Source organism: Symphodus melops (genome assembly GCF_947650265.1).
Source record: "Symphodus melops genome assembly, chromosome: 9".
Classification (NCBI taxonomy): Eukaryota; Metazoa; Chordata; class Actinopteri; order Labriformes; family Labridae; genus Symphodus; species Symphodus melops.
This window is the reverse complement of record NC_136699.1, coordinates 19346987-19371675: the sequence shown is the minus strand read 5'-3', so window position 1 is coordinate 19371675 and position 24689 is coordinate 19346987. Positions and strand designations below refer to the sequence as shown.

At 40.5% G+C, this 24689-nt stretch overlaps 3 protein-coding genes across 3 annotated transcripts; 1 reads left to right on the top strand and 2 right to left on the bottom strand.

The window, feature by feature from the left end:
- Window positions 1-677: 677 nt before the first annotated feature.
- psmd10 (proteasome 26S subunit, non-ATPase 10) lies at window positions 678-7232 on the bottom strand. The gene is made up of 5 exons (XM_079352790.1): window positions 6990-7232; window positions 6805-6903; window positions 6254-6400; window positions 1281-1447; window positions 678-1146 (listed from the first exon to the last, which is right to left on the bottom strand). The coding sequence occupies exons 1-5, from the start codon at window positions 7101-7103 to the stop codon at window positions 993-995; spliced, it is 681 nt and encodes a 226-aa protein (XP_079208916.1). The 5' UTR covers window positions 7104-7232; the 3' UTR covers window positions 678-992.
- A 222-nt stretch (window positions 7233-7454) lies between these two features.
- On the top strand, window positions 7455-9468 carry nxt2 (nuclear transport factor 2-like export factor 2). The gene is made up of 4 exons (XM_079352792.1): window positions 7455-7621; window positions 7778-7864; window positions 8740-8884; window positions 9092-9468. The coding sequence occupies exons 1-4, from the start codon at window positions 7607-7609 to the stop codon at window positions 9274-9276; spliced, it is 432 nt and encodes a 143-aa protein (XP_079208918.1). The 5' UTR covers window positions 7455-7606; the 3' UTR covers window positions 9277-9468.
- acsl4a (acyl-CoA synthetase long chain family member 4a) lies at window positions 9371-18618 on the bottom strand. The gene is made up of 15 exons (XM_079352782.1): window positions 18508-18618; window positions 16200-16705; window positions 15944-16121; window positions 15741-15850; window positions 14683-14821; window positions 14422-14572; window positions 13539-13662; window positions 13346-13417; window positions 13044-13183; window positions 12782-12954; window positions 12622-12696; window positions 12318-12506; window positions 11992-12106; window positions 10679-10836; window positions 9371-10533 (listed from the first exon to the last, which is right to left on the bottom strand). The coding sequence occupies exons 2-15, from the start codon at window positions 16554-16556 to the stop codon at window positions 10376-10378; spliced, it is 2139 nt and encodes a 712-aa protein (XP_079208908.1). The 5' UTR covers window positions 16557-16705; window positions 18508-18618; the 3' UTR covers window positions 9371-10375.
- Between the last annotated feature and the right edge of the window lie 6071 nt (window positions 18619-24689).

Sequence of the window (24689 nt, the reverse complement as noted above, 5' to 3'; positions counted from 1 at the left end):
GCCAAACACCGGCACTTAGCTTATGCTAACCTGCTCATTACCTGTTTTTCCATCACAACTCAGAGTACAAAATGTACACTCTAACCCTGCAGTGTGCATGCACTTCTGGTTGAGATGAGTCCATTTGCAGGGGTTCAATTTTAATTGTGTCTTTAAAAGCTGGAGTAAACATTACTGACTCTACCTTCAATTTAATTCACCCAACATTCAACTGTCTCGATGTTTCTGCCTAATCCTTGTCGTCTTTTTCAGACTTTTCAGATTTTTGACAATGTTTATATAAGAAGAACAACAGGGGGCCTCGAAATGACAAATTATTTTAATTAATATAGTTCGTATTTCTTCATCCTTAGTCTACCATCAATCACAAAGTTAGCCTTTACTTCTAAATCAACAAGGTCAACTGCTATTTCTTACAAGGACGGTGTGCCTCCTCCTGACCCAACCAGCCCTTTGAGTTGGATAATCTCCAACTCAAAGGGCTGTTTGGAAACGGGGCTTTGTGAAGGTGTGTTCAGATAAGAATCACAAATGTTTTTTCTCTAGATATGGCTGCAAAATAATCCATTTCCTGCTTTAGGAGCGCCAGTTGATTTTTCATTTTCATGCCGAATCAGTGTGTAGAGATTGGGTATCCTCCCACTGAATAAATGCATGTAAAACAAAAAAAAGAACACTCAGGCTGAACACTTGTCTTTATTCTGCAATTATGGAACGAATCAAAATTCAAAGAAACGAGGCTGCAGCTTTGGATACACTGAACTTTTTACAGGAGAGATTGTTTTTAACCTGACATCGAAGTTGCTTCACTGCCCCACCTAAACAGGAATGCAGTACTGTCCAACTTTTTGTCCCAAGCAGTGTCTCCTCTTCCAGATGTCTCACATCTTAAAGTGTCAAACCAGGCTGCTCAGGAAGGGGATGACTGGGATGCCAATTCACTTAGTGTACCTTGGAGATGGTGGGGGATTTGGGGAGACAAAGTAAGCGCATCATCCTTCTACAATCCGACGGAGTATGTTGCCCAGCCCACCCCTGGTTAATTGGAGGGGGGTCTTCTCCTCCTTGTTCTCAATGTAGATGCTGGCTCCATGTTCCACCAGTAACTTAGCTGCTTCCACGCGCTCCTCATCGCATGCCAGGTGGCTGTTGAAAACATACAAACAAATAAAAAGTTTCATCTTTAAAATAGTTTTTATCAAAAATAAGAAATTCAAACACACTGTTCACTTTCACTGGACACGGATTAAACACAACTACAAACTTTTATTCAAACATACAGTGGCGTGTTGCCTTGGGAGTCCTGGATGTTGGTGGAGGCACTCTTTTTCAGAAGCAGCTGGATGAGGCGATGGTTGCCCTTGGCAGACGCTCTGTGGAGGGGAGTGGACTCCAACTTGTCTTTTGCATTAGGGTCAGCTCCTTTTTCCAACAACATCAGGGCAATCTGTAATTTCAAAAGCTTATGTTCCTCTTTCACTTCAAAGTCTCACGCTTTTACAAAACCATAACTTTTCAGATCCCGCCATGTTGGTTTCAGTTAGATAGTTTCCTAGTTTTGATGATCTCTCCTGACTTTGAAAGAGCTGCTTTCTCAAATCTGACGGCAGTTTCATGTATGAAAGACTGAAAACATATTTCCATGTAAACCCTATGATATACGATCTTTGACTCCAGATTGGGTGACTGTGGCTCAGCTGGTAGAGTAGTCGTCTCTCAACCGGTCGAGGGTTCGATCCCCAGGTCCTGTGAGCAACGTCTAATGTTCCTTTGAATATATATATATATATACACACACACACACACACACACACACACACACACACACACACACACACACACACACACACACACACACACACACACACACACACACACACACACACACACACACACACACACACAATTGCATTGCAGTTAATTTAAGTTGTTGGTTTTGTCAAACAACCTGGATTTATTCCTTCTTCTTTTTGCATGGTGCAGGACGGAGAAACCATATCTCCTGGACCTGCTACAGTTTGCTTACCAGCAACACATTGGTGTTGAGGATGCTATCATCTTGCTGACCTTCAAGGCTGACCTTCAAGGCCCTGAAGAAGCAGGGAAGCACTGCCAGAGTCATGTTCTATGACTTCACCAATGCTCTCAATACCATACAACCCTGGCTCCTAAGGGACAAGCTGCTGGATATTCAACAGCACCATGATACCACAGCCTTGATTACTGACTACCTCACTGACTCGCTGTCAGAGTTTTGTGTCTCAGAGGTAGTGAAAAGCAGCAGCAGAGTACCTCCAGGAGCTGCTTGTAACTCTGGCTCCTACCAGCTCGAAAAGTTTTCAACAGCTCCTCCATTGGTGGGTTCATTAGTGATGGCCATGAAGAGGAGTACAGAGGACTTAGAGATCTTCATCACATGGTGCAACTGAAACCACCTCAAGTTCAACATCAGCAAGACCAAGGATGTTGTGATGGACTACTGGAGGAAGAGGAGGCCCCCTTTGATAGTAATCATCCAGGAAGAGGAAGTTGAGAGGGCGTTCTTATAAATCAAGTCCCTTGGTGTCCACATTAACAATAAAGTGGACTGGTCTCACAACACTGTTCAGGAAAGGACAGAGCAGACTGATCCTTCTGAGGAGACTCAGATCGTTCAGTGTTTGCAACAGACTCTTGGAGACCTTCTGTCAGTCTGTAGAGGCCAGCACACTCTTTGCTGCTGTGTCCTAGTGAGGTGATATCAAACCGGCCGTGAGGCCAACAGCATCCATAAGCTGGTAAGAAACAGCCCACTCTGTGGTGGGTTTGGAACTAGACAGATTGGAGACAGTGGCTGACAGGAGGACAAAATCATAGCCATTCTGGACAACCCCGGTCATCCCCTCCATGATGAGCTGTGGTAGATGGACTGATTATAGACTGGTATAGTTTTGAGTCCTAAAACCAGGAAGTGAGTTAGCATTTTAGCGCCTCTAAAAGTCAATGAGGATTTTGAATGGGTTTGTGGTTAGACGCCTGAAATAAGGTCTGTGGTGAACACAAGCTTAAGAGATGTTGACGTTTTGTTAGACTAGATAAGCTACGTTAGCTAAGACCCCACTTGTGAATTTTAAAGTTTTTAAGCGTACTTTAAACGACGGTTGCTAACAAGTAGCTAACTGAAACTACAGTGGTTGTCGCAGACATTAAACGTCATCACGCCGGGAACTCTCTCCCTGATCCTCCTTGCAGCCTCTAGTCATGTTTTTCAGTGCTCCTGCAAATATTAGGTTAATAAACAACTTAATAAGTTACGGTTCCGCTAGCTTGTCAAATCCGCTGATTAGGTAGATGAAGCATAACGGTCGTGATGTTTATCTGTAATTTTTATCCCGCTGAACAAAACAGCTACGTATCAGAAACGTGTGTTTGACACAGAGCTTATGTTCTGCAATGATCCAAAATCCAAAGTAAAAATCCCAGGTGAATTTTCGTAGGAACCACCGGCGCCATTTTTTCGGATTGGCCTACAAAAATACGTCATCACTATACCAGTCTATTCAGCCGACTGTCAAACAGAAGTGGAAGTCAAGTCTGTCATCAACATAATCACCAACAGTGGCTTACAAACTGCCACGCCTAGGACACGTTATCAATTTCACCCAGCAATGACTCCATGAATCACTTAGTACATTCTACTCACTGTGTCAGATGATAAATTATGTCATATTACAACTTTAACTTAACTTACATTTTAACCTGATTTCCCACCGGCCCTGGCTAAAAAAAGTGAGCACTTAATAATGAAGCCTGATCGATTAACATATCCAGTGATTATCAGTGCTGGCTAAATTTATTGCCAATATGGCGTCAGTATTACTAGATTTATTCACCCGTCAATAGAATTCAGCATCATCGTACTACACTTGTGTGCTATATGCAGCGTTTCCCACACAGAGACGATACCTGGGCGGGCCCCCTAACTATATGATTTAGATTTTGATTCCGTGTAACATAACAAAACTCCTGTTGAAAAAACCCTTCCCTCTTGACTCCTGCGGAGAGATAAGACACAGCAAAACTAAGAAAGCAGAATCACATCAGCAAAACAGTAGAGAGAGAAGGTCCACTGTCTGTACACCCTTCCTGTAAATACACCGATTGAGGTGCTGCTACCAAAACTGAAGCTTCCTTTTTTATAATTAATGAACAGCTGCTTGCTGCTGATGCTGACCTACTATAAAAAACAGAATATTAAACTCCTTGTGTTTCTGAGCAGATTACTTGAGCAGATTGAAGTTGTTAAAATCGATCCCCAATTCGAGGTGAAGTGTCTTGCACAAGGACACATCGGACACATGTTGCTGTAGGAGCTGGGGATCGAACCCCCGACCTTCCAGTTGAAAGACGACTAACTCCACCAACTCAACCAAAGCCACATGTACGAACAGAAATTGACTGACTTATTGACCATAGAGGAAAGCCGGGATGACCATCATTTCAACTATATTGAATTGCATTACCTTTCAAAAGCACCTGTTTTTAAACAAGCCACTACCTTTCTGTTTAAGAGGAATAATTCACTACAACTCTACTCTGCGGGGAGGTTGTTTTGAATGATATGAAGTGTGTGTGAAATAACGTAAAGTTGTATGTGCTGCACACACTCCATGCTAATACAACGTTTCTCTTGTGCATCCAATAAAATAATCCTCTTTGTCAAAGTGGTGATGAGATGTATATGATAGGACATAAATAAGACACAAGTCAAAGTGTTTTCTGTTATAGATATATTCTAGGTCTCACACTTGTCTAATTTTCTCTTTAAACTTTGACCTGAGTGAGACAACCCTCAGACAATCTAAGAATGTGGACTGCTCTCATAATGGTTTCATCTTTTTCTTAGCTGAGATCTCGAAATGGGACATCTGTAAGACAAGTCAGAGAATCTGGAAAGATCTTAATATAACCAATCTAATTCCACTCTCACACAGGGCTCACTGTGAGACCTGACCTTTTGTATGCCTCGGGATTATCTTTGAGACAACTGAGTAAATGGACAATAATCTCTTTTTGGTCTTAAATAGTGCTCATTTTTGTCTAGGAGTCAGAGATAAGACATACATACAATATTATCCTAAATCGTAAATGTTATGGAATCATTTAAAAATACAATGAGAGTGTTGCAGAAGATGGCAGCATCCAGACTATGCAAATAAAAGGATCTTATATCAGGAATATCATTGTAAATAGTGATTACATGTCGTCAAGAATATAAAACTATAATACTACAATTCAACAGACGTGAAAAAAAACACGATACAAGTACCGTAAATTCCGTACTATTGAGCACACCTGGATATAAGCCGCACCGGCTAAAAATAAGTAAATAAATGTATTTGTACATATATAAGCCGCACTTGATTATAAGCCGCAGGTGTCCACGCTATAACAAGAGCTATTTACACAGACGTAGGCTACCGGTAACATCCGCAAATACTGTAGCGTCCGTACGGACGTTAAAGGACGACGAGAGCGTTCAAATAATAACTTTTAATAACCCGATCACTGTCGGCCGTGACCACGCCGTTTACAGCAGAGAGCAAAACCATCACTTGCCGTAACAATCCAACTCTCTCCCCCAGCGTTCTCTCATACAGCCACTCAACACGTTCTCGCTGGTGCATTCACTGACTCTCCACATAATCGGAATTATGAACACATTATCAACTACTGACTTTACAACATGAACCGTTACAATACGAAGCCTAGCCGACGGTGTCTGTAACACGGCTGATGAAAAAGATGACCGTAATATATTTCACAAGAAAAAGTCCATCCATTCACTGCCTCAGAATGACTTCATTACTCACTTCCTCAGTCTCTGTTGTCGCTGTCAGTGTCATCTTAACGTGCAGCAGCTCTGTTAGCTTCTTTGACAGCCAGGTCGATCGCCTTTAACTTGAAAGCTGCATCATATGTATTTCTCCGTGTGTTTTCCATCATGAGGGTGCGTGCATGAAGCGCAAAATGACTGATATTAAGATCCGACGTGACGAAGTCAAATGTTTTTGCGGCAGAAGCTCATTGTCCCCCATAAAAAATCCATGCATTAGCCGCACCGGAGTAGAAGCCGCAGTGCTCGAAGTGTGAGAAAAAAGTAGCGGCTTATAGTCCGGAATTTACGGTATATAGCACAATCTTCTCGTGTTACCAGTCCACTTGGTATCACATGGATGAAACATCCAATGGCACTGCAACTTGTGAACCTCACCTCATATCTGTCTTTAGAAGCAGCGTAGTGCAGAGGCGTACATCCGTTTTGATTTACGGAGTTCAGCTGAGCACCTTTGGATATCAGAGCTTTGACGATGTCTTCTCTGCCGGCAGACGCTGCAATGTGAAGAGGGGTCCACGAAGCCTGTGAAGCACCAGGTCACCTCAAATGAAGTTCACATAACAAGGTGAAGAAAGAAGGAAGGAAGGATGGATGGATGTAAGGAAGGAAGGAAAGATGGAAGGATGGATGGATGTAAGGAAGGAAGGAAGGAAGGAAAGATGGAAGGATGGATACTTTATTGATCCCGAGGGAAATTCATGAATTGGATAATCACAAGTTTAATCAACACTGTGTTGATATCAGACGATTATCATATGATATTTAAATATTTAAAGTTTAAATAGATAGTTAAATGAGTGTTAGCAAATATAGTCAATGTTTTGTTGCTGTAGATGAGGTCTACATACATTACAGGGTGAACATAGCTGACTTAGCTGTATTCAACCTGACATGAAGATAGTGCATAAAAACGGCACAAAACTTACATCATCCTGCAGATTCACTTCAACTCCAAGATCAAGAAGAAAGTGCGCAATGTTTGTGTGTCCGGCAGAACAAGCCCAGTGCAGGGCGGTCCTGTGGTCCTGAAACCACAAACATGAGGACACGATGAAACAGAAGAAATCTCCATCTGACATCTCATCATAGTAAGTGTGTTTTATATTCCTACCTGGTCAACTTTGCAGGCGAGTGTTTTATCTGTCAGGATGCTCTCTTTTAATTTCTCAAACTGACCCGTGTAGGCTAAATTACAGACCTCCACATCTGACACTGAGCCCTCCATCCTAACGCTTCAACTCTTATACAGAAGAGGTAAATACAGGTGGCGGGACAGCAAGATTATGTTTCCTTTCAGATTTGAACTACGGGGAGCAATGACTCAGGAAATTATGAATTCTACTTCCGTCTGCGACATTACGCCCTCCTTCAACATAAACACTCAGTGCAACGCCATGTAAATACACTTTAATGCACAGCTGTTTCAATATGTATTAGGTCATTGTTCGTATTTAATCAATAAACAATAATTAATAAATACATAACAAAAGTGACTCAACGATTTAGATTAGAACAAAGCTATCCGTGGCGTTTAATAAAGTCACTGACATTTTATTTTGGTATGTGACCAGCGGAAGTAATACATCCTAAAAGATGAGCTATCAGAGCTAACAAGCTGTTACATGAACAGGGGATGCTAAAGCTGTTAAATTATATCAACATCTGTAACTCTCCTCCTGAGCTGAGTTAGCTGAGTTCATTAAAGTGTTATTACATGTACACACACAGATGGCGGCCACTCTGGTAAGTTATAAAAGTAAGCTAGCGCGTGTCTGCTCAAATGTAACAGCTAGCTCAATGTTTGCTAACGTTAGCTCGCTTGTTCACTGTCAACACTAAACACGTTTTGTTCACTTTGATCACACGTGGCCGTATTTAACGAGTGTGTTGTCTTTCCAGGATTTCAGGACCCATGTTGACCAGTCTTGCAGATATTCAGAAGAGTTTGTGAACATTTACTATGACTGTATGGATAAGAAAAGGAGGGTGAGTGATGTAGAGCCCTTCAGCTCCACTTTAATCTGCCTTCAGATTTAGGATAGAAAATCTAGGTTTCAGAGATGCATAGAGGTGTAGGGATGTTTGAAGAAGTGGGCATACTTGACTCCTAAATGTGTGTAGTCAGCTAGCCAATAGAGACAGAGCAGGTGGGTTCATCCCCTCAGCATCCGAGGCAAACAAAATGCAGTTTACTGAATATCGTCAGTCAAACAATGGTGAGCAGCAGAGAGCCTTTAGAAGTGTGTACACCCTCTGTATACGGAAACAGGAGAGAATACACTCAGTATATAGATATTAAGATAGATACTTTATTGATCCTGAGGGAAATTCAAGGCTTCCAGCAGCAGTATACAAGACATAAGTTACAACAAACAGCCGCGGTCCCCCATCCCTTCAGCATATAAGAAACCCCTCTATATGACTAAGAGTAAACAAATTACAAATTAAACCTGTGCAATAAAAATAGACTCATACTTATATAAAGAAATGTACATAACCTGTGTGTGTAACCACTTGTAGACTAGAACAGTATACTCTCACTACGCCACGTTAGATTAAGACAACCAACAGTGTTATTTAACCTTTAGTCATTATATTGTTTGACCACTAGAGAGCAGTGATGTATTCATTGTTTATACTATGATGTCCTACTTTCCACACAATTTGTAAACTTTAGGGATATTTATTTCAACTTTTTTCCCCGGAAATATATATATATATTTTGACTGTTTATACTTTTTTTTTTTAATCAAATTTCAGTATGTGTCTCCAAATACAGTATTTTTGATGTTTTAAGGTACTTCATGTTCTACTTTGGATTTATGCCATTATTTCTTTGTTTTCTGGCTCATGTGTCTCAGAACCTGACCCGGCTCTACCTTGACAAGGCGACTCTGGTGTGGAATGGGAATGCGGTGTCAGGACAGGATGCTCTCGGCGAGTTTTTTGAGGCTTTGCCTTCAAGCGAGTTCCAAGTTCAAACACTGGACTGCCAGCCAGTTCACGGTTAGTCTGGAGTCAGTATGATAAGTGCCACTGATGATTTCTAAGTGTTTCCATGCATGGAGAGCTGTGTGCTTGTAGCATCGGGTGTCAAAGGTTTTAGCCATATTAAAGTGTGAAACTATCTAGGCGAGGTCTTTAATGTTTATATACTGCCTTTTAGTGAAGGCGTGCTAATCGGGCTTCAATTGACCCTTTCTTTCTTCTCAGAACAAGCAACCCAAGGCCAGACGACACTGCTCGTGGTGACTGGAGGGACAGTGAAGTTTGAAGGGAACAAACCGCGCTTTTTCAACCAGAACTTTCTTTTGACGGCTCAGGCTTCTCCGAACAATGACCAGCCTGTTTGGAAGATTGCAAGTGACTGTTTCCGATTTCAAGACTGGAACAGCTGAGGCTCTGCTCGTCTGTAACACTGATCGGGGGTTGTTCAGATGTTTGTTTATATATCCTTTTTTTTTAAATAATAAAGTCAATTTCATACAACACTGAATATGAAAAGATTTTTATTCCTAAAATGTTGAACAAGGCATGTGATCATAATGGTGGAATAATAAATACAAACAGGCTCACTCACAAACTGTTAAGTGACTGTCAGTGTCTGCTTCCCTCGTTTTGATGATACAAATCTATTAGACAACACATCGAGAACACACTTTGCTTCAAACGTAAACCCAATTGTACATTGACCTGTTAACTGAGGTAACACAATATTACAGTGTGCCAGTTCTGACTAGCATATGCCAATAAGTCTTTTAGTAGTTAAGCATGCTCATTCTGAAATAAATAAGGTGCCCACAATAAATTTAATTGAAGTGCTTTCTCATACAAGCAACCCACTATTTGTAAAGTTCATATATTAAAACATTTACTTATCTTCCTGAGTTTTTCATGTGTGCACATTTTGGTCTTATGTTCTCAATAAACTGACAACAAAAGCATAAATAAGAAAAATGGACGAAAGGAGTGGATAAGCAGACAATCACGAGTATTGTTTCTCTTGTTCCATGTCAGTGTTTCTTGGTGGGTAAACTTTACATGGCAGTGAAGCCATTCTTGTAACATAAGAGCAATCTATTTGATTCTTATCTAGACGCCACTAATCTCTGCTTGACTACGCAAGTACTGCAGACTGAAGGCACAGTAACATCAGGACTCCAACTTTGCAAAAGATCATTTACAAAGCCTCCTTGAATATGACATGAAACGCTTTCAGTGGAAGTAACAACAAAGCATTTGCAACATCAAGATGACAGTGGTCATTTAACTTAGCTACTGTACAAACAGGGAATTCAAGTGGATGGCAGTTAAGTGCTGTAATGGTCTTCGATCTTTTCGTGGGCTCTTTGACAATCAAAACCACACGAAAAAACAAACAAACAACAAAAGCAGCACATTTGACGAAACAAAAATCCAACAAGGTACCAGAGGATTATTTACAGACCAACACAGTGGTTTTCATGGTAACAGAATCATGGGTAACAGTGTTGGGAGTTATTTGCCGCCGTACATTCTCTCTATGTGGTGCAGATAGTGGTTCTTCAGTTCTTTCCTCTTTAGCTTGAATGCGTCGGTGACGAGACCCGTCTCTGGGGTCCACGGCTCCGGGCTCAGATGCACCTTCACAGGAATCTCAAACCGTTGCATTTTTACTATGTGGATGAAAAGAGAAAAAACAGATGCTTACCCACATATACACACGTGTATATATATAAACACAAGAGTAAAAGTTAATGACTTTGTGAGATTGGCTCAAACGTAGAACTAAGGTCATGAAAAGGCATAAGCGACTCTTACTGTTAACAGCGACCTCCTTGATCTCCTTCAGGACTTCCCTTTCCATGTCGGGGTGAGTGCAGAGCTCCTCCCACGCTGCCTCGATGCCTCTCTGTTTGGCCAGGGCTGTTAACCTTTTCTGGTTGGGAACCACGAAGCTGATCACGTAGTTCTGCTCACTACGAAGATGAAGAGCAGAAACTGGTTTTAGTTACACAAACAAAAAAGAAGATATGCTCACAGATGAGCAGCTAAAACGTTTACACGAGTTATAACAGTCAGTTCAAGGTCATGGCAGTGGGGTCATTAAAATACACGGCTAAATGAAGTGCTGAAAGAAGCGGAGGTTTCAGTCGAGGTGTAAACCTAAAGAACCAATTTATGGTAGTAAGCTTTGCTGAGATGCTGCAGTACGAGCTCAAGTCAAAAAATCAGATATTTTTTTTATTTTATTATTTATTTATTTTTTAATGAAAGTCATGAAGGGAGCTGAAAGGTCAATGAAACAAGTCAAGTCTTGATGATGAGATGAGGTTTGACCTCAAGTTTAAACATCAAAAGCAGAGCTGTTAAGCTAAACTGTTTGACCAGTAACTATTATTAAGAACTGGAGGGGCTGATGGTTGGGTTTTTTTTTATCTTTGTGTTATCACCTTAAAAGTGGGAAAGTGGGAAAAAGGACACATGTTTGGAAGGCAAAGTAAATATATGAGGTGATGTTGGAAAGGCAAATGAATGAAGTGAACTAAATGAGACAAAGAGAAAGATGGACGCAGTTTAAATGTCTGATATTTGGTAATTAAAACATTTTACTACTATATGACTAGAATTTAATGATGAAGTTGAGTCTTGTTTCGAAGCTCTACTGCAGAGCAACAAAAAAAAACACCAACAGTTTATCAGCGTGTGAAAACAATCTGCAACAGTGTTCGCTGAGTGTTTAACATTTATCTCTCATGGTGTCCAAAGTGAAGAGACACATTCAAATCTTAGTATTTCAGGGTGTGTGCTTTCAGGGTGTGTGTGTGTTTTGTTACCATCAGCACTCACAAATTGCTCTATATATATTTCATTCATGACCTAAATTGAATCCTGGTTGTTCGGACAGGTTTGGAACAAGTTTGGCTTCGTTTGATTACATTCCAGTCAAGAAGCATTCTTCTGATCAGGCGTCTCCTCTGATAAAACACTGACTCTCAGTAGTTTAACTCCACTCTAATGGTTTTCAATTACAATAAGTGTTTGACAGTGCAGCTTTTGAACTGGTGACTCAAGCACATCCAGCAGATTTGATTTGTAAAACGCCCACAGAGCTGCTGTCGTATCTTACTCACCTGTTGGCGTACGCGCAGATGTTGTCGATGAGAGCGCAGTTTTTCAGAGCAGACTCAACTTTACCGAGCGACACGTACTCCCCGGCCTGAAGTTTCACCAGGTCCTTCTTGCGGTCTAGAACGGAAATAATAATAATAAAAAAAAAATCTGTTATCAACAGTGCTTTGTTATTGTTCTGTCACGGTTGCCTGTCAGAAGTTCCGACCACACTGACTGCAGATTAGTGGAGGAATGACGTATGAATGGTGTGCCTTTCATTAACATCGTCAGATGATAGCTTGGAGGCTGAGTAGAGTGAAGTTGCTGTGAGAACAAATCTACTTACCAACTATTTGTAGACACCCATCTGGGTAGATCTCGCCGACATCTCCGGTGCAGAACCACCTTTGACCTTTGTCGTCGACAAAGAAGTCCTGATTGTTGCTCTCGTTCCTGTAGTAACCCATGGTTACATTGGGACCGCCGATCAGGATCTCCCCTCTTGGGTTTGGCTGGTCTTTGCTGGTGTAACCACCTGAGGAGAGCCAAAGAGGGAAGATTATCTTCTAATTAAAAAATAAATAAATAAAAATAAAATAGATCACTCCACACTGGAGCTCAGCGTGTATGAGCGTGATCCTGAGCTGTACCTTCTGCCCAGTCCCTGAGTTTGATCTCACAGCAGAGCAGAGGAGCGCCAACACGGCCAGTGCTGATGTCTGCAACTGAATATATAAAAAGATACAATCCTTTAATGTCATGTTTATTTATTTTCATGTCTGAGTCTCATCGCCCTCTAAATCTTCTTACCCTCTGTGATGGTGCCTGCTCCGCATGTCTCAGTGAGTCCATATCCCTGACCCACGGGACAACAGAAGCACACGTTCATAAATCGCTGGGTGGCTGCAGAAAGGGGAGCTCCTCCAGACAACATCATCCTCACCCGTCCTCCCAGGAGTTTCTTCACTTTCCTGAACAGCAGGCTGCAGAGACAGATGGCTCGGTTTGATTTCAAGTGAATTCACCTCGGTCCCATTTCTTCGAAAAACATTGAAGGGAAGTGGTTTCTTACGCATTGCACAGGGGAGCGTCATAGCCTCTCTTTATCTGATCCAGTTTATATTTGTAGCCAAGTGTAAACAGCTTCTTCTGGATGAAATTCATTTCCTGCACTTTGCTCATCACATTCTTGTTGATGCGATCCATAATTTCCTTTCAAAAGGGGAGGAAGCAGAATCCATTGGTACATTCGGTCATGACTTGGTTCGGAAAGAGAATGAATGTGTGTGGAACCGAGCGCACAGTGAGGGGAGGAGAAGAACAAAGTCTACCGTTTTAAAAGACAGAAGAAAGGATATAAAGCAGAGTTCTTACCGGCACAGCTGCCATCAGGGTGGGTTTGAGCACAGAGCTGTCTCCTTTACTTCCTTTCTTTATCTTTGTGGACTAAAGAGAGCAGAAGAAGACAAAGTCAAGGCGCTGATAAAATGAGTACACAACAAAGAGTCAGGAAACCTCATAATAACATAAAAGTAACCCCACTGGGTAAAGTTGTGAGCGGTATTACCTGGTCTGACAGCGTCTGGGGGGATGAGTAGCCAATCCGACAACCATATGTGACACAGGAGATCTCAGCTGTCATTTCAAGAACATGAGCCAGGGGCAGATAGGCTATGTAGGTATCATCAGGCCTGTGGGAACACGGGGAGAGTTAGAGAGGTGGAGACTCACTACATGTTCTCTCTTCCTCTAGCCAATGTTGACACTGACCATCTTTGACTATGGATCAACAGTCCGCAGTGTTAAATAAAGAGAGCACAGGCTAAAAGTTACTAAGATGTCCTTCCTTACACCTGGAGATAGTGAGCGAGCTCTGGTGACGCCGACGCCGAGGCCGGACCCAGTACAAGCTCAAATGAAATCCTAACACTTATCTGGTGGATCAGTTTGTGAGGTAAGCCGGTCAGTAAAAGCTGGGACGCTGGGTAAAGGCTGAACTGTGGCGGGTAGTGATCTCTGAAAAGAAAGCCTGTTTTTATACTTTCTTTAAATGGGGATTGGAATCAAGGGAGACCTCACACTACCACACGACGGCCCACAAGACTGATTACATCAGGATCATTACGATCTGTGATACGTGAGGATGTGCAAGCAAACCATTTATTGACGCATCGTATCTGATTATCTAAAGTGCCCCCACAAGGTATCGTGTAGGATTAACAGCACTAGCGCCACCATGAGGAATCGTGACGTACTGACCCCGTGAGTCAACTTGTAAGGGTATTCTGTTTTGAGAGCAGTAATAGATTTAAATAATAATATATCTATATGGGACACAATCATTGCATTGATCTCGTCATGACAACGATCCATATTTTGTCCCCGCCCTACTTTGTACTATTTCCTTTTTTCATCGTCGTTATCGTTCTGCAGTTAGGAGTGAAACTCACCCAAGCCCAGGGATGCGTTCACACTGGCCCGTCATTCCTGCAATCAGGTTACTGTGGACAATCATGACTCCTTTAGGTCTGCCTGTAGAGCCGCTGGTGTACATCACCACAGCCAGATCAGAAGGCTGGGGCTTCACGATCGCCCTCCCCACTGAAAGACAAACAAAAGGTCCTTGTCTTGTGCTGCTCGTATGTCTACAGCCTTTTTCACTCCTTTATTGGTCAAGCAAGCACACGCAAGCTAATGGGAGAAATACGCACTGTTCTCAGGCAGCGAGCCCAGCTCTTGAACTGCATGCATGCTATGGATGGACAACCCTGCTGGGTAGCCTTCTGTGTTCACTTTCTTCTGGTCCACGTAGATCACATGCTTCAGTTTGGGGATCAGTGGAAGCACATTCTGAAAGACAAGAGAAGACAGGGCTGCTGTCACAACAGGACACACGAGCACATGGCTCCCTTTAACGAGGAAACATTGAGACATCTCGCGTCACATTTAGTGACACGATCTACGAAGGGCGCATCAATTTAAGCCACTTAATCAAAAAATAATCTTCCACATGAAACACCGGAGAACAACAGTGAAATGCCTTAAAGGTTTGTTTGAGATGTAGGGCTGGCAGTCTCACAGTTCCATATCTATATTGGTTTCAAAACGATTCTGCATTCAAGATTCAAAGTCTTTTTATGATTTAGTACGTACTCCAGGATCGACTCCAGTCATCACTCCCTGCTAAGTCCTAAAGCTAGCCTTAGCACTTAACAGGGAGTGACTGGTTAGCCAAAAAAAAAAAAGTTTTGGGAAGTTGTGAATCTATTTAAAGTCTCAGAAGATAAGAATTTGTACATTAATCAATTGTTTCCCCACCTCTAGATGTTACCAGAACTATGATAATCAATTTAATACACAAAAGCTTAAAAATACTCCGGAGTGTTATCTCAAGAATCCCTTTAATGGGCAAAGACTATAATTCAATCCAAACAAAGAGCGCAATCTATATATTCTGTTTTTCTCACATTCTATTCTCCTCAAGCATTTAGTTGAAACGTCTTTAGAAATGTCTGTACAAGCTGAAAATAAGTCATAATTCAATTAATGTTGGTCTCAGTTAACTAGCTTAACTAGATTTGAACACTGCTAATTTTCCCTACTCGAGAGTCTTCCCCTCCTTCCTACTCATACATTCATCCGACCTTTGTGTTTAGATCGAGAGGAAATATGTTTCATGGTTAAACGTGTACATAGCTCCTGCTGTATTCAAAAAGAAGCAGTTCGGTTGTGTTCGGTGAGTGGAGAAAGAAAAAAAAAAAAAACGTACCTTCAGTTTATTCTCAAGCAGATCCACACTGGTGACAAGATGTGTGACTCCGGTCTCGTTCAGTCCAAATGCAATGGCCTCGTCGCCCAGAGTGGCATAGAAAGTCACCACTGGAATAAATACAAAAACAAACCAAGCTTTTTATACACGGTTCACAATTTTTAAAAAAAATGACATCTTGTGTTAATATGAAATGTACTTACATGGGAAATTTCTCCTAAAGCATGCCTGAGCAGTGATCATCCACTCTGCTCTGGTTTCACAGAATATTGCAATACTGCTCTTAGGCTGTTGCCCCAGAGCCGCCAAGCCGCTGCCGAACTGGCTGACTGCACAGTCCATTTCATCGTAGGAGAACCACCTATACTCCCCCAGGATCAGCTGGCAGAGAGAAGACAAACGTCAGATAACCGTTTTCCTCACAAGCCTCCAAAGAAATACAGCAGCAGGAATCCTTACCTTTTTAAATACTTTTCCGCTGGGCTGAATCTCATTCTCTTCACTCAGTATATCACGGGTACCGAGACAGTGACCGGGTCCAAAGCGCTGCACGGCGTGGTCGAACAGCTTATCTAGAGTGTCCTTGCCGGGGAAGTCCTCCGTGGCAAGGGCGTCGAAGTGGTCCACGGAGCGATATGGTCCCTCTGGTCTGCCTGTGACTGAGCGCGCCTTTATCCGCTTAGAATGAGCTTGTCTTTCTCCGGCGCCTGTGATGAAGTACCAGGGCAGGAAGGACAGGACGGAGTACAGCCATACCAACAGGTGAATTGGAGAGAGGAGGATGGCTTGGAGCGCCGAGTCTGACTGGAGACCCATACTGTTCTCTGAAGAACTTCCGACTGCTTTTTAATGCTGTGCTGTTAGGCGTTAGGAGAACTTTGTGGAACAGGACGCCTCAGAAAAGTCCTCGAGCAGACAGCAATAAGAACTCTACAATACAGTCCACCGTACCCCAGACGTAATACCTGATAGGGGGAAAGTGACATCACCACGAAAAGGTTAATTCATCAAGCAAATGTTCAAACACAAGAATTTCTCATTTCATTTGAAAAAAAAAAAAGTGAAAAATGAATTAAATGTTATTCTAGAAACACGTCACATGCTACCAACTGTCTGTTAAGGGGAAGTTGGTTGTCTGGTGGCACACTTCTCAAAACATTACATGCTCCCTGCCTCCCTTTAAGTTTCAAAACTCTGGTCTGGGTTTATTTCCGGGCACGTAGAGCCACCCCCGGAACATTAATAACACATGAAGCAGAGTTTAGGGTCTTGAAACATGCCTCCTCTGACACAACTACTGTCCAATGATCTCAGCACTGCAAGTTTTACTGAAGAGGATAGAGCTAAGGAGAACCAATGACAATACTCCTGAAGCTCACCCCACTCAGTGTGGTCGGGGAAAAGGTCACTCAAGGACAAGCTAAGCTTGCTAATAATAATCAGAGAGAGAGGGAGAGAGAGAGAGAGGATGGATGAAGAGATTAAAACTGACAGAACTAAAAGATGCACTTTCAACATAGAAAAACCTCACTGGGTTAGACAACCACAGAAAAGAGGAAAAAGAATGAAGTAATTGTTGTTTACAGCTGTCATGTGGGGCCTACTTTCCTGTCACCAAATAGATGACTAAAGATATGACTTCAATAACATTTGATAAAGGAAACTACTTTTTTTTAACATGCCTTTGTATGAACTTATCGACTTTATCCCATCCAAGATGGAAAAAAAGTAGTCCATGTCATGATGTAACAAACTCTCCCGACATTGCACATAGTGTGATTCACATTTCAGTGAATCACAGCTCAAACCTGCGTCACATACCGGTACTGTACGAGTCTGTGTGTCTTAAAGAGAAACATCTGGCCGTACTCCAGAAGGTAAAAAAAAAAAGAAAAGATTGTGAAGCTATGGTTGTAGATCAGACATCTTGCCTCAGGTAAGAAACACCAGCAGTTAACATTCTTCAATAATAACATCCTTCAGAATAGGTACAGTAGCTCACATCGCTCTCAGGTCAGAAAGTAATGTTCAGTGACTTCAGAGACAAGTTTTTCTGGCTTTATTTGTATGTGGGACTTGAACAAAGAGGAAATAAAAAGAATTTCATTTGCAAAAACACGATGCCAAGTGCCAGGCAAATATTCAGCATCCATGTCTGTCACTGAACAGCATTTAAACTGAGCTCATGTAACACTGAGCTAAATTCTGTAAATTCCCTTTAAAACACTCACTCGCGATGGCAACAATTAGAGCATTTTTTGACAGATATTAATAATGTAAGTTACATAGCTATAAAAACGGAATTATATATTTATATATATATAAAAATGTGTGAATGAAGTGTTAGCAGGTTTGGTTACCCACTGTAGCTCACATTTTCAAAACAATACATCGCTCTATTTCTATTAAGAAATACAGAATGAGAATTTATCTCCGCTCCGAATATACACAAATACAACACATAAACTAACTAATAAGGCGAATTGAACCGTCCTCAGACATATATGACTCGCAGTTTCCTGACAATAGAAGAGGAGCGGGATGGCAGATGACAAAAGCCGCCGCACGCTGTTGGCACAGCTTGTGTCACTGAGAGGAACCGTTAACGTGTATAAAAGAACGTTAACTCCTGAGGTGGCTAAACCAATTCAACTCATCCCACACTCATTAAGCCAAACAAAGACCTTACAAACAGATAAAGGCTTTAATGGAATCACTGGCCGGAGAGTGATACCCTGCTTCACTGACAGGCGGGGTTCTTTCTTACCTTCTGTAGATGTAAACTCGCTCTGTCGTGTCTCCACCGCCGATACCCACAAATGACCGACAGTTACCTTTTTCACAAGACCTAGAAACCCGGAACTACTACGTCATCTGATTCCATATTTCTCGACCAATGGGCGTCCGGAGAGGTGGCGTCGTCGGCACCCCCCCCCCCCCCCCCCCCCCCCCCCCCCCCACACACACACACACATACACACACACACACACACACACGTTACGTTTGTTAATGACAAATATATTTCAGGAAGTAAATACCGCCTCTGTTCTCAGACGTTGTTGACATTGAATAGTCGAGTGTATGTCCTCTCGTGTTGTGTTGTGTGATGTGAATGGAAAATGAAAGGGGAATTCTGCTAAATTTTCATTGAGAGATAAGAAATTTGAATCAGCATTCACCTTTAATTTTCTCCAAAACTATACAGTAAAAGCTGCTGTAGGATCAGAGCTCTTGGGTACAAGAATCAACTGAAAGATCTTCGTCCCCTCTTTTAGATTTTTCAAAAAAAAAACACTGAATATGACCAGCATTTCTTATCTCTCAAGGAAAATTTAGCATAATTCACCTTTAATTTCCTCCAGAACTATGCAGTAAAATCTGCCGTAGGTTACAGCAGTAATAGTCAGGACCCTTGGGTACAATAATCCATTGAAAGATCTTTGTCACGTCTTTTAGATTTTTCAAAATATAACACTGAATGTGACCAAAATTTCCTGTGTCTTATTGAAAATTTTGCAGAATTCACCTTTAATTTTCTCAAAAACTATACAGTAAAATCTGCTAAAAATCCCAGGGGTAATAGTCAGGGCCCTTGGGTACCAGGATCCATTGAAAGATCCTTGTCACCTCTTTTAGATTTTTCAAAATAAAACACTGAATATGACCAACATCTTGTATCTCTCCATGAAGAATTGGCAGAATTCACCTTTAATGTTCTCATGAATTATACAGTTAAATCTGCTGAAAATCACAGGGGTAATAGTCAGGGCCCCTGGGTACCAGGATCCATTGAAAGATCTTTGTCACCTCTCTCAGATTTTTCAAAATAAAACACTGAATATAACTAAAATTTCTTATCTTTCAATGAAAATTTAGCAGAATTCACCTTTAATTTTCTCAAAAATTATACAGTAAAATCTGCTGAGAATCAGAGGGGTAATAGTCAGGTCCATTGGGTACAATAATTCATTGAAAGATCTTTGTCACCTCTTTTAGATTTTTCAAAATAAAACATTGAATATGACCAACATTCTTTCTCTCAAGGAAAATTTAGCATAATTCACCTTTAATTTCCTCCAGAACTATGCAGTAAAATCTGCTGTAGGTTATAGCAGTAATAGTCAGGACCCTTGGGTACAATAATCCATTGAAAGATCTTTGTCACGTCTTTTAGATTTTTCAAAATATAACACTGAATGTGACCAAAATTTCCTGTGTCTTATTGAAAATTTAGCCGAATTCACCTTTAATTTTCCCAAAAACTATACAGTAAAATCTGCTAAAAATCCCAGGGGTAATAGTCAGGGCCCTTGGGTACCAGGATCCATTGAAAGATCCTTGTCACCTCTTTTAGATTTTTCAAAATAAAACACTGAATATGACCAACATCTTGTATCTCTCCATGAAGAATTGGCAGAATTCACCTTTAATGTTCTCATGAATTATACAGTTAAATCTGCTGAAAATCACAGGGGTAATAGTCAGGGCCCCTGGGTACCAGGATCCATTGAAAGATCTTTGTCACCTCTCTCAGATTTTTCAAAATAAAACACTGAATATAACTAAAATTTCTTATCTTTCAATGAAAATTTAGCAGAATTCACCTTTAATTTTCTCAAAAATTATACAGTAAAATCTGCTGAGAATCAGAGGGGTAATAGTCAGGTCCATTGGGTACAATAATTCATTGAAAGATCTTTGTCACCGCTCTCAGATTTTCAAAATAAAACACTGAATATAACTAAAATTTCTTATCTTTCAATGAAAATTTAGCAGAATTCACCTTTAATTTTCTCAAGAATTATACAGTAAAATCAGCTGAAAATCACAGGGGTAATAGTCAGGGCCCTTGGGTCCTATAATCCTTTGAACGATCTTAGTCACCTTTCACAGATTTTATATTAAAACATTTCAATATGACCAAAATATCACATTTCTCCTTGAAATTTGGAGTGAATTAAACTTTAAATATCTCCAAAACTGTTTAGAAAAATCAATATCTCTGTCAAGAGCCAAAATAATTGTTATAAGTAATTCACTGTTTATTTTATTGTCTCATATTTCGAAAATACGCGGCCGTTCTCCTGCTTTTTCTCCAAGTACACATGCGTAAGTCCCTGAATAGACGCACATCGTATTTCGATCGGGCGGCTGGCTTGACCGGGGTTTTGCAAATGACGGCTCACTTGACCGCAGTACCACAGTGAATATATACTCAACCTGAGGGAGGGCGCTATTGAGCCAATGATAAAAATAAACAATCGTATATGCAAGTGGAACAATACAATAAAAACTCTGTTACATTTATGTTGCTATTTTATTCGGTTTTTGACTCTTTTTGATTCTGCACAGCTGCTGCTGCTGTAATGCCCGAATTTCCCCATTGGGGATCAATAAAGTTATATCCTATCCTATCCTATCCTATTATGCATCAATTAATTAATTATGCACCACTTGTTACGAAATGAAAGCTAGCTCGCAATTTAGTGCAACACCAAAGCCATGCACATGTTTTATGAAAGGAAGTAGGTTAGAGATCTGACATTGTTATGGTAAGCTTTTCATGGGACGGATGCAGACCGCTCTAAACGTAGAAGCACCTGTAGAGGGCAATGTAGTTGGATTCACAAGAGAACTTGGCTGGACCTTGCTCTTAAAGGTAGATAGTGTGTGCAAGCTATGTCTCAGCGTAAGCTCTTAAAAACATATTCGAATTTCTTTTAGCATTTGCCATACTTGTTTATTTGTTATATGTCGTGTTATATTTTAACTTGTAGTGGACCCATTTGCATCACCACAGCGAGATGGTCCACATTTTTTCACTGTGAAACAGTGACAAAGCAACTATAGAACAAGAAAAACATTTTAAATAACCCACAAAACCCTAAAAAGTAAAAAGACAAACAAATGTTCTTAGAGGTGCTGCTTGTCAACAGGTAAGGCAGGCAACTGCCTGGGGCCCCAGGCCAGGTGTCTAATTTAATTCATTCATTCATTGCACTAAAACTGTTTATTTACTCATATGCATAATAACTGCATATTCATTCACTACACTATAACTGAACCTTTTTGCTTCATATCTGTCTATATACCTTACTTACCCAGTCACAGCACAATGATATGTATATATCCTTTAAGTCACCACAACTGTTTATTTATTTATTCACTGTTTCTACACCATAGCAATACTTTTTCACTTCCCCATTATAAACCTTGCACAAACACATCTCTTGTAAGCCACTAGTAAATATCTATCAATATATTTTACATTTCATAATTATGTGAAAGATTTTGTTGTACAGGATTGCTGCCAACACAGTTTTATTGTGTTATTTTATACAATGACAGTAGTCTATCTATTATTTGAAAGGTTACATGGCAATGTAATGTAATGATACCTGGGGAAGAGGTATCTCGGGGGGGGAAACAGTTTAAACATAATGATAAGCAACACATTCAGGTTTGTATGTAATGGCAGTCTTATTAAGTAACAGTGGTTTAGCCTGCTGCAATATGATCCATTTTAAATGCATTTAGCTGCTGAAAGGGTCACACAGCTGACCGCTTTGTGAAGTATATATCCTACTTTGTAATCTTGGCTAGATGTACCATCTCTTCTGCCATTAAGACCTATTAAAGGACATGATGCATCACATAAGCAATGAAAAGAAACAAATTTCACCTCAAGCCCCATTCCCATAAAGTTTACCTAAAGAAACAGCAGGTGGCGCCTCAACTCTCCAGCAACTTTGGCCTTTTAACATGAATGAATAAGAGTTCAGCCAGATGACATGAGTAAGCAGAAATCAAACCTCCAACAGTGAAAAGTCACAATGTAGGAAACAAGTTAAAATGTTCATTTACTTTTGTTTCATATTTCATTATGTGAGGGAGGTTATTGTCTGCTCAAGTGGGTTTCCTTGTTTTTGCATGCTTCTGTGATATATGCAATTTCAAATGAGCATAAAATTAGATGGATATGAGATAGCCCAGGTGGTGGAATTCCTAAGATGAGATACATGCTACATGCTGCATGCTAATTAAATAATGTGGCTCCATGTTGCAGGCTACAGCACATGCAGCTTCATGACATGTTTTTGAGAAGCTATTTAAGTTTTTAACATGTATAGTGTCTTTGAGTTTTTGAAAAGCGCTCTATAAATAAAATGTATTATTATTATTATTACTTACAAAATCACCATATAGGTTAATGAGAAGGCCTGCATGGGCCTACCACACAAAGAACAAGTGGTTCTATGGAACCTTATACATATAAGGCAATTAGCGCCTTTAAAGGGATCTTAAGAACAGTCTGAAGCTTCAATGGGGTTCATTATAGGTACTTGTGTACCCATAGACTGTAGTATGATGAGTAGCTGAGTAAAGGTATGGACAGTATAAACAAATGGACAGTATACACAAGTCTCTTCCTGTAGAACAGGATGGAGCTGGAATATCCTCATGACATGCACTGACATATTGCAAATGTTCAACCAGAGTCTGTGCATGTAGGGACCAGCTGGATGTCAAGTCAAAGTTGAGGAGGAGTGTCCCGTGAGGAGAAAATAATCCTTTCTGCAAGCCACCAATAATGCCATGTGCAAAACTCTGATGCTAACGCTAATAAGCTGTTGTGTCCTACTCATTAATGTCAATTGACAAAAGAAATATATAAATAAACTGAACATAATAGGATCAGATTCTTGTCCATACTTTTAAAAAGACTGGACGTGTCAACCAGATATATTTGCAGCCTGGTTGAATCACCTGGTAGGAGACAAAAATCACATTTTCTATAGATATGATAAATAGATTTTTTATTGAATTATATTATTGTTAACTGTTGTAAAATGCAATATGAGGTATGTAGTTCACTTGCCTTATAACTATTAATCCAAATACCCCTGAAACATCACTGATAAGGTGAACATAATGATAAATTTGACTCATGTACTTAAGTGTTGAATAGACTTGTTTGGATTTTTGGATCCCACAGGCGACTAAGCTCGTCCTCCTGCTGCATGGTTTGCAGCCACAGTGTTCTTATACTCAGCTCTGTTCTTTAGTTAGGACAAACATAAAACTTACCTTTTCATTTTCATTTGTAGTGCAGTCCACAGCAAAGGTGATAATGTTGGTTTGAAGCAGTTACTCACACTTATGGAAAAGTAATGACTCTTGTGTTGGTGGCCATTACTGTACTTCTTTTTATCATTCCATTGCTGCTGCACTGTGCCAAACTCAGTGCAGCAGGAACTACATTCATCTGAGTTGTAAATCATAGCATTGTACACCATTTTATTACATCAAATAGCTCATTAAAAAAGTAATTTCTTTAAAAAAAAGATGATGTAAACTCATGGTCCATCTGTCAACATAGAGGAGGTGGGGTTTATGACCAGGGGGAGATCTAGATCTTTTGGCTTCACTCGCTGGTGACAGTTGTTCATCCATTTTCATATTAACGTGCATGCTATCAGTGAAGAGCTTACTAGACAACATGCATTTTGTTTAACCCATTGCAATTCCTCTTGAGAAGCAATAAGCAATGGTTCAAGTAAAACATAGTTACCAAACTTATGCATAAACATACCTGCTCAATCATGTTCCGTTTACATTACTCTCTATGGTCTTAAAACTATAGACTAATTATTGACTCAAAACTCACTCTCGTTTTAAACGTGTCAATTTGATGGCGACTAGTAACATTGCAAGTTGCATGATAAAGTTCATTATAGATAGATATTGTTTTGTTAAATTAATGTGTTCATTTGACAGGCTGTCATTAACTAACCGTTTCAGTGGTTAATGGTGAAAATCTTTATTTTGCTTTATAAATAAATTGTCGTATTCATCTTTGTCTTTCGTATTATGAAATCGGATCGTTGCACATTCAATTGAGTCTTTTGTGTATTATTTTTTTTAAATCATAACCAATATTGCTATCA

Excerpts from the sequence above, each read along its gene's own strand:
- psmd10 (XM_079352790.1), bottom strand. The coding sequence starts at position 7,103 with ATGGAGGGCTCAGTGTCAGATGTGGAGGTCTGTAATTTAGCCTACACG. Across the intron at positions 6,904-6,989 it reads TCGCCTGCAAAGTTGACCAG|GACCACAGGACCGCCCTGCA; the intron begins GTAGGAATATAA and ends TTGTGGTTTCAG. Across the intron at positions 6,401-6,804 it reads AAGTGAATCTGCAGGATGAT|GCTTCGTGGACCCCTCTTCA; the intron begins GTAAGTTTTGTG and ends GGTGCTTCACAG.
- nxt2 (XM_079352792.1), top strand. Across the intron at positions 7,865-8,739 it reads GTATGGATAAGAAAAGGAGG|AACCTGACCCGGCTCTACCT; the intron begins GTGAGTGATGTA and ends CATGTGTCTCAG. Across the intron at positions 8,885-9,091 it reads GGACTGCCAGCCAGTTCACG|AACAAGCAACCCAAGGCCAG; the intron begins GTTAGTCTGGAG and ends CTTTCTTCTCAG.
- acsl4a (XM_079352782.1), bottom strand. The coding sequence starts at position 16,556 with ATGGGTCTCCAGTCAGACTCGGCGCTCCAAGCCATCCTCCTCTCTCCA. Across the intron at positions 15,851-15,943 it reads CTTTAGGAGAAATTTCCCAT|TGGTGACTTTCTATGCCACT; the intron begins GTAAGTACATTT and ends TATTTATTCCAG. Across the intron at positions 12,697-12,781 it reads AGCAGGCACCATCACAGAGG|TTGCAGACATCAGCACTGGC; the intron begins GTAAGAAGATTT and ends TTATATATTCAG.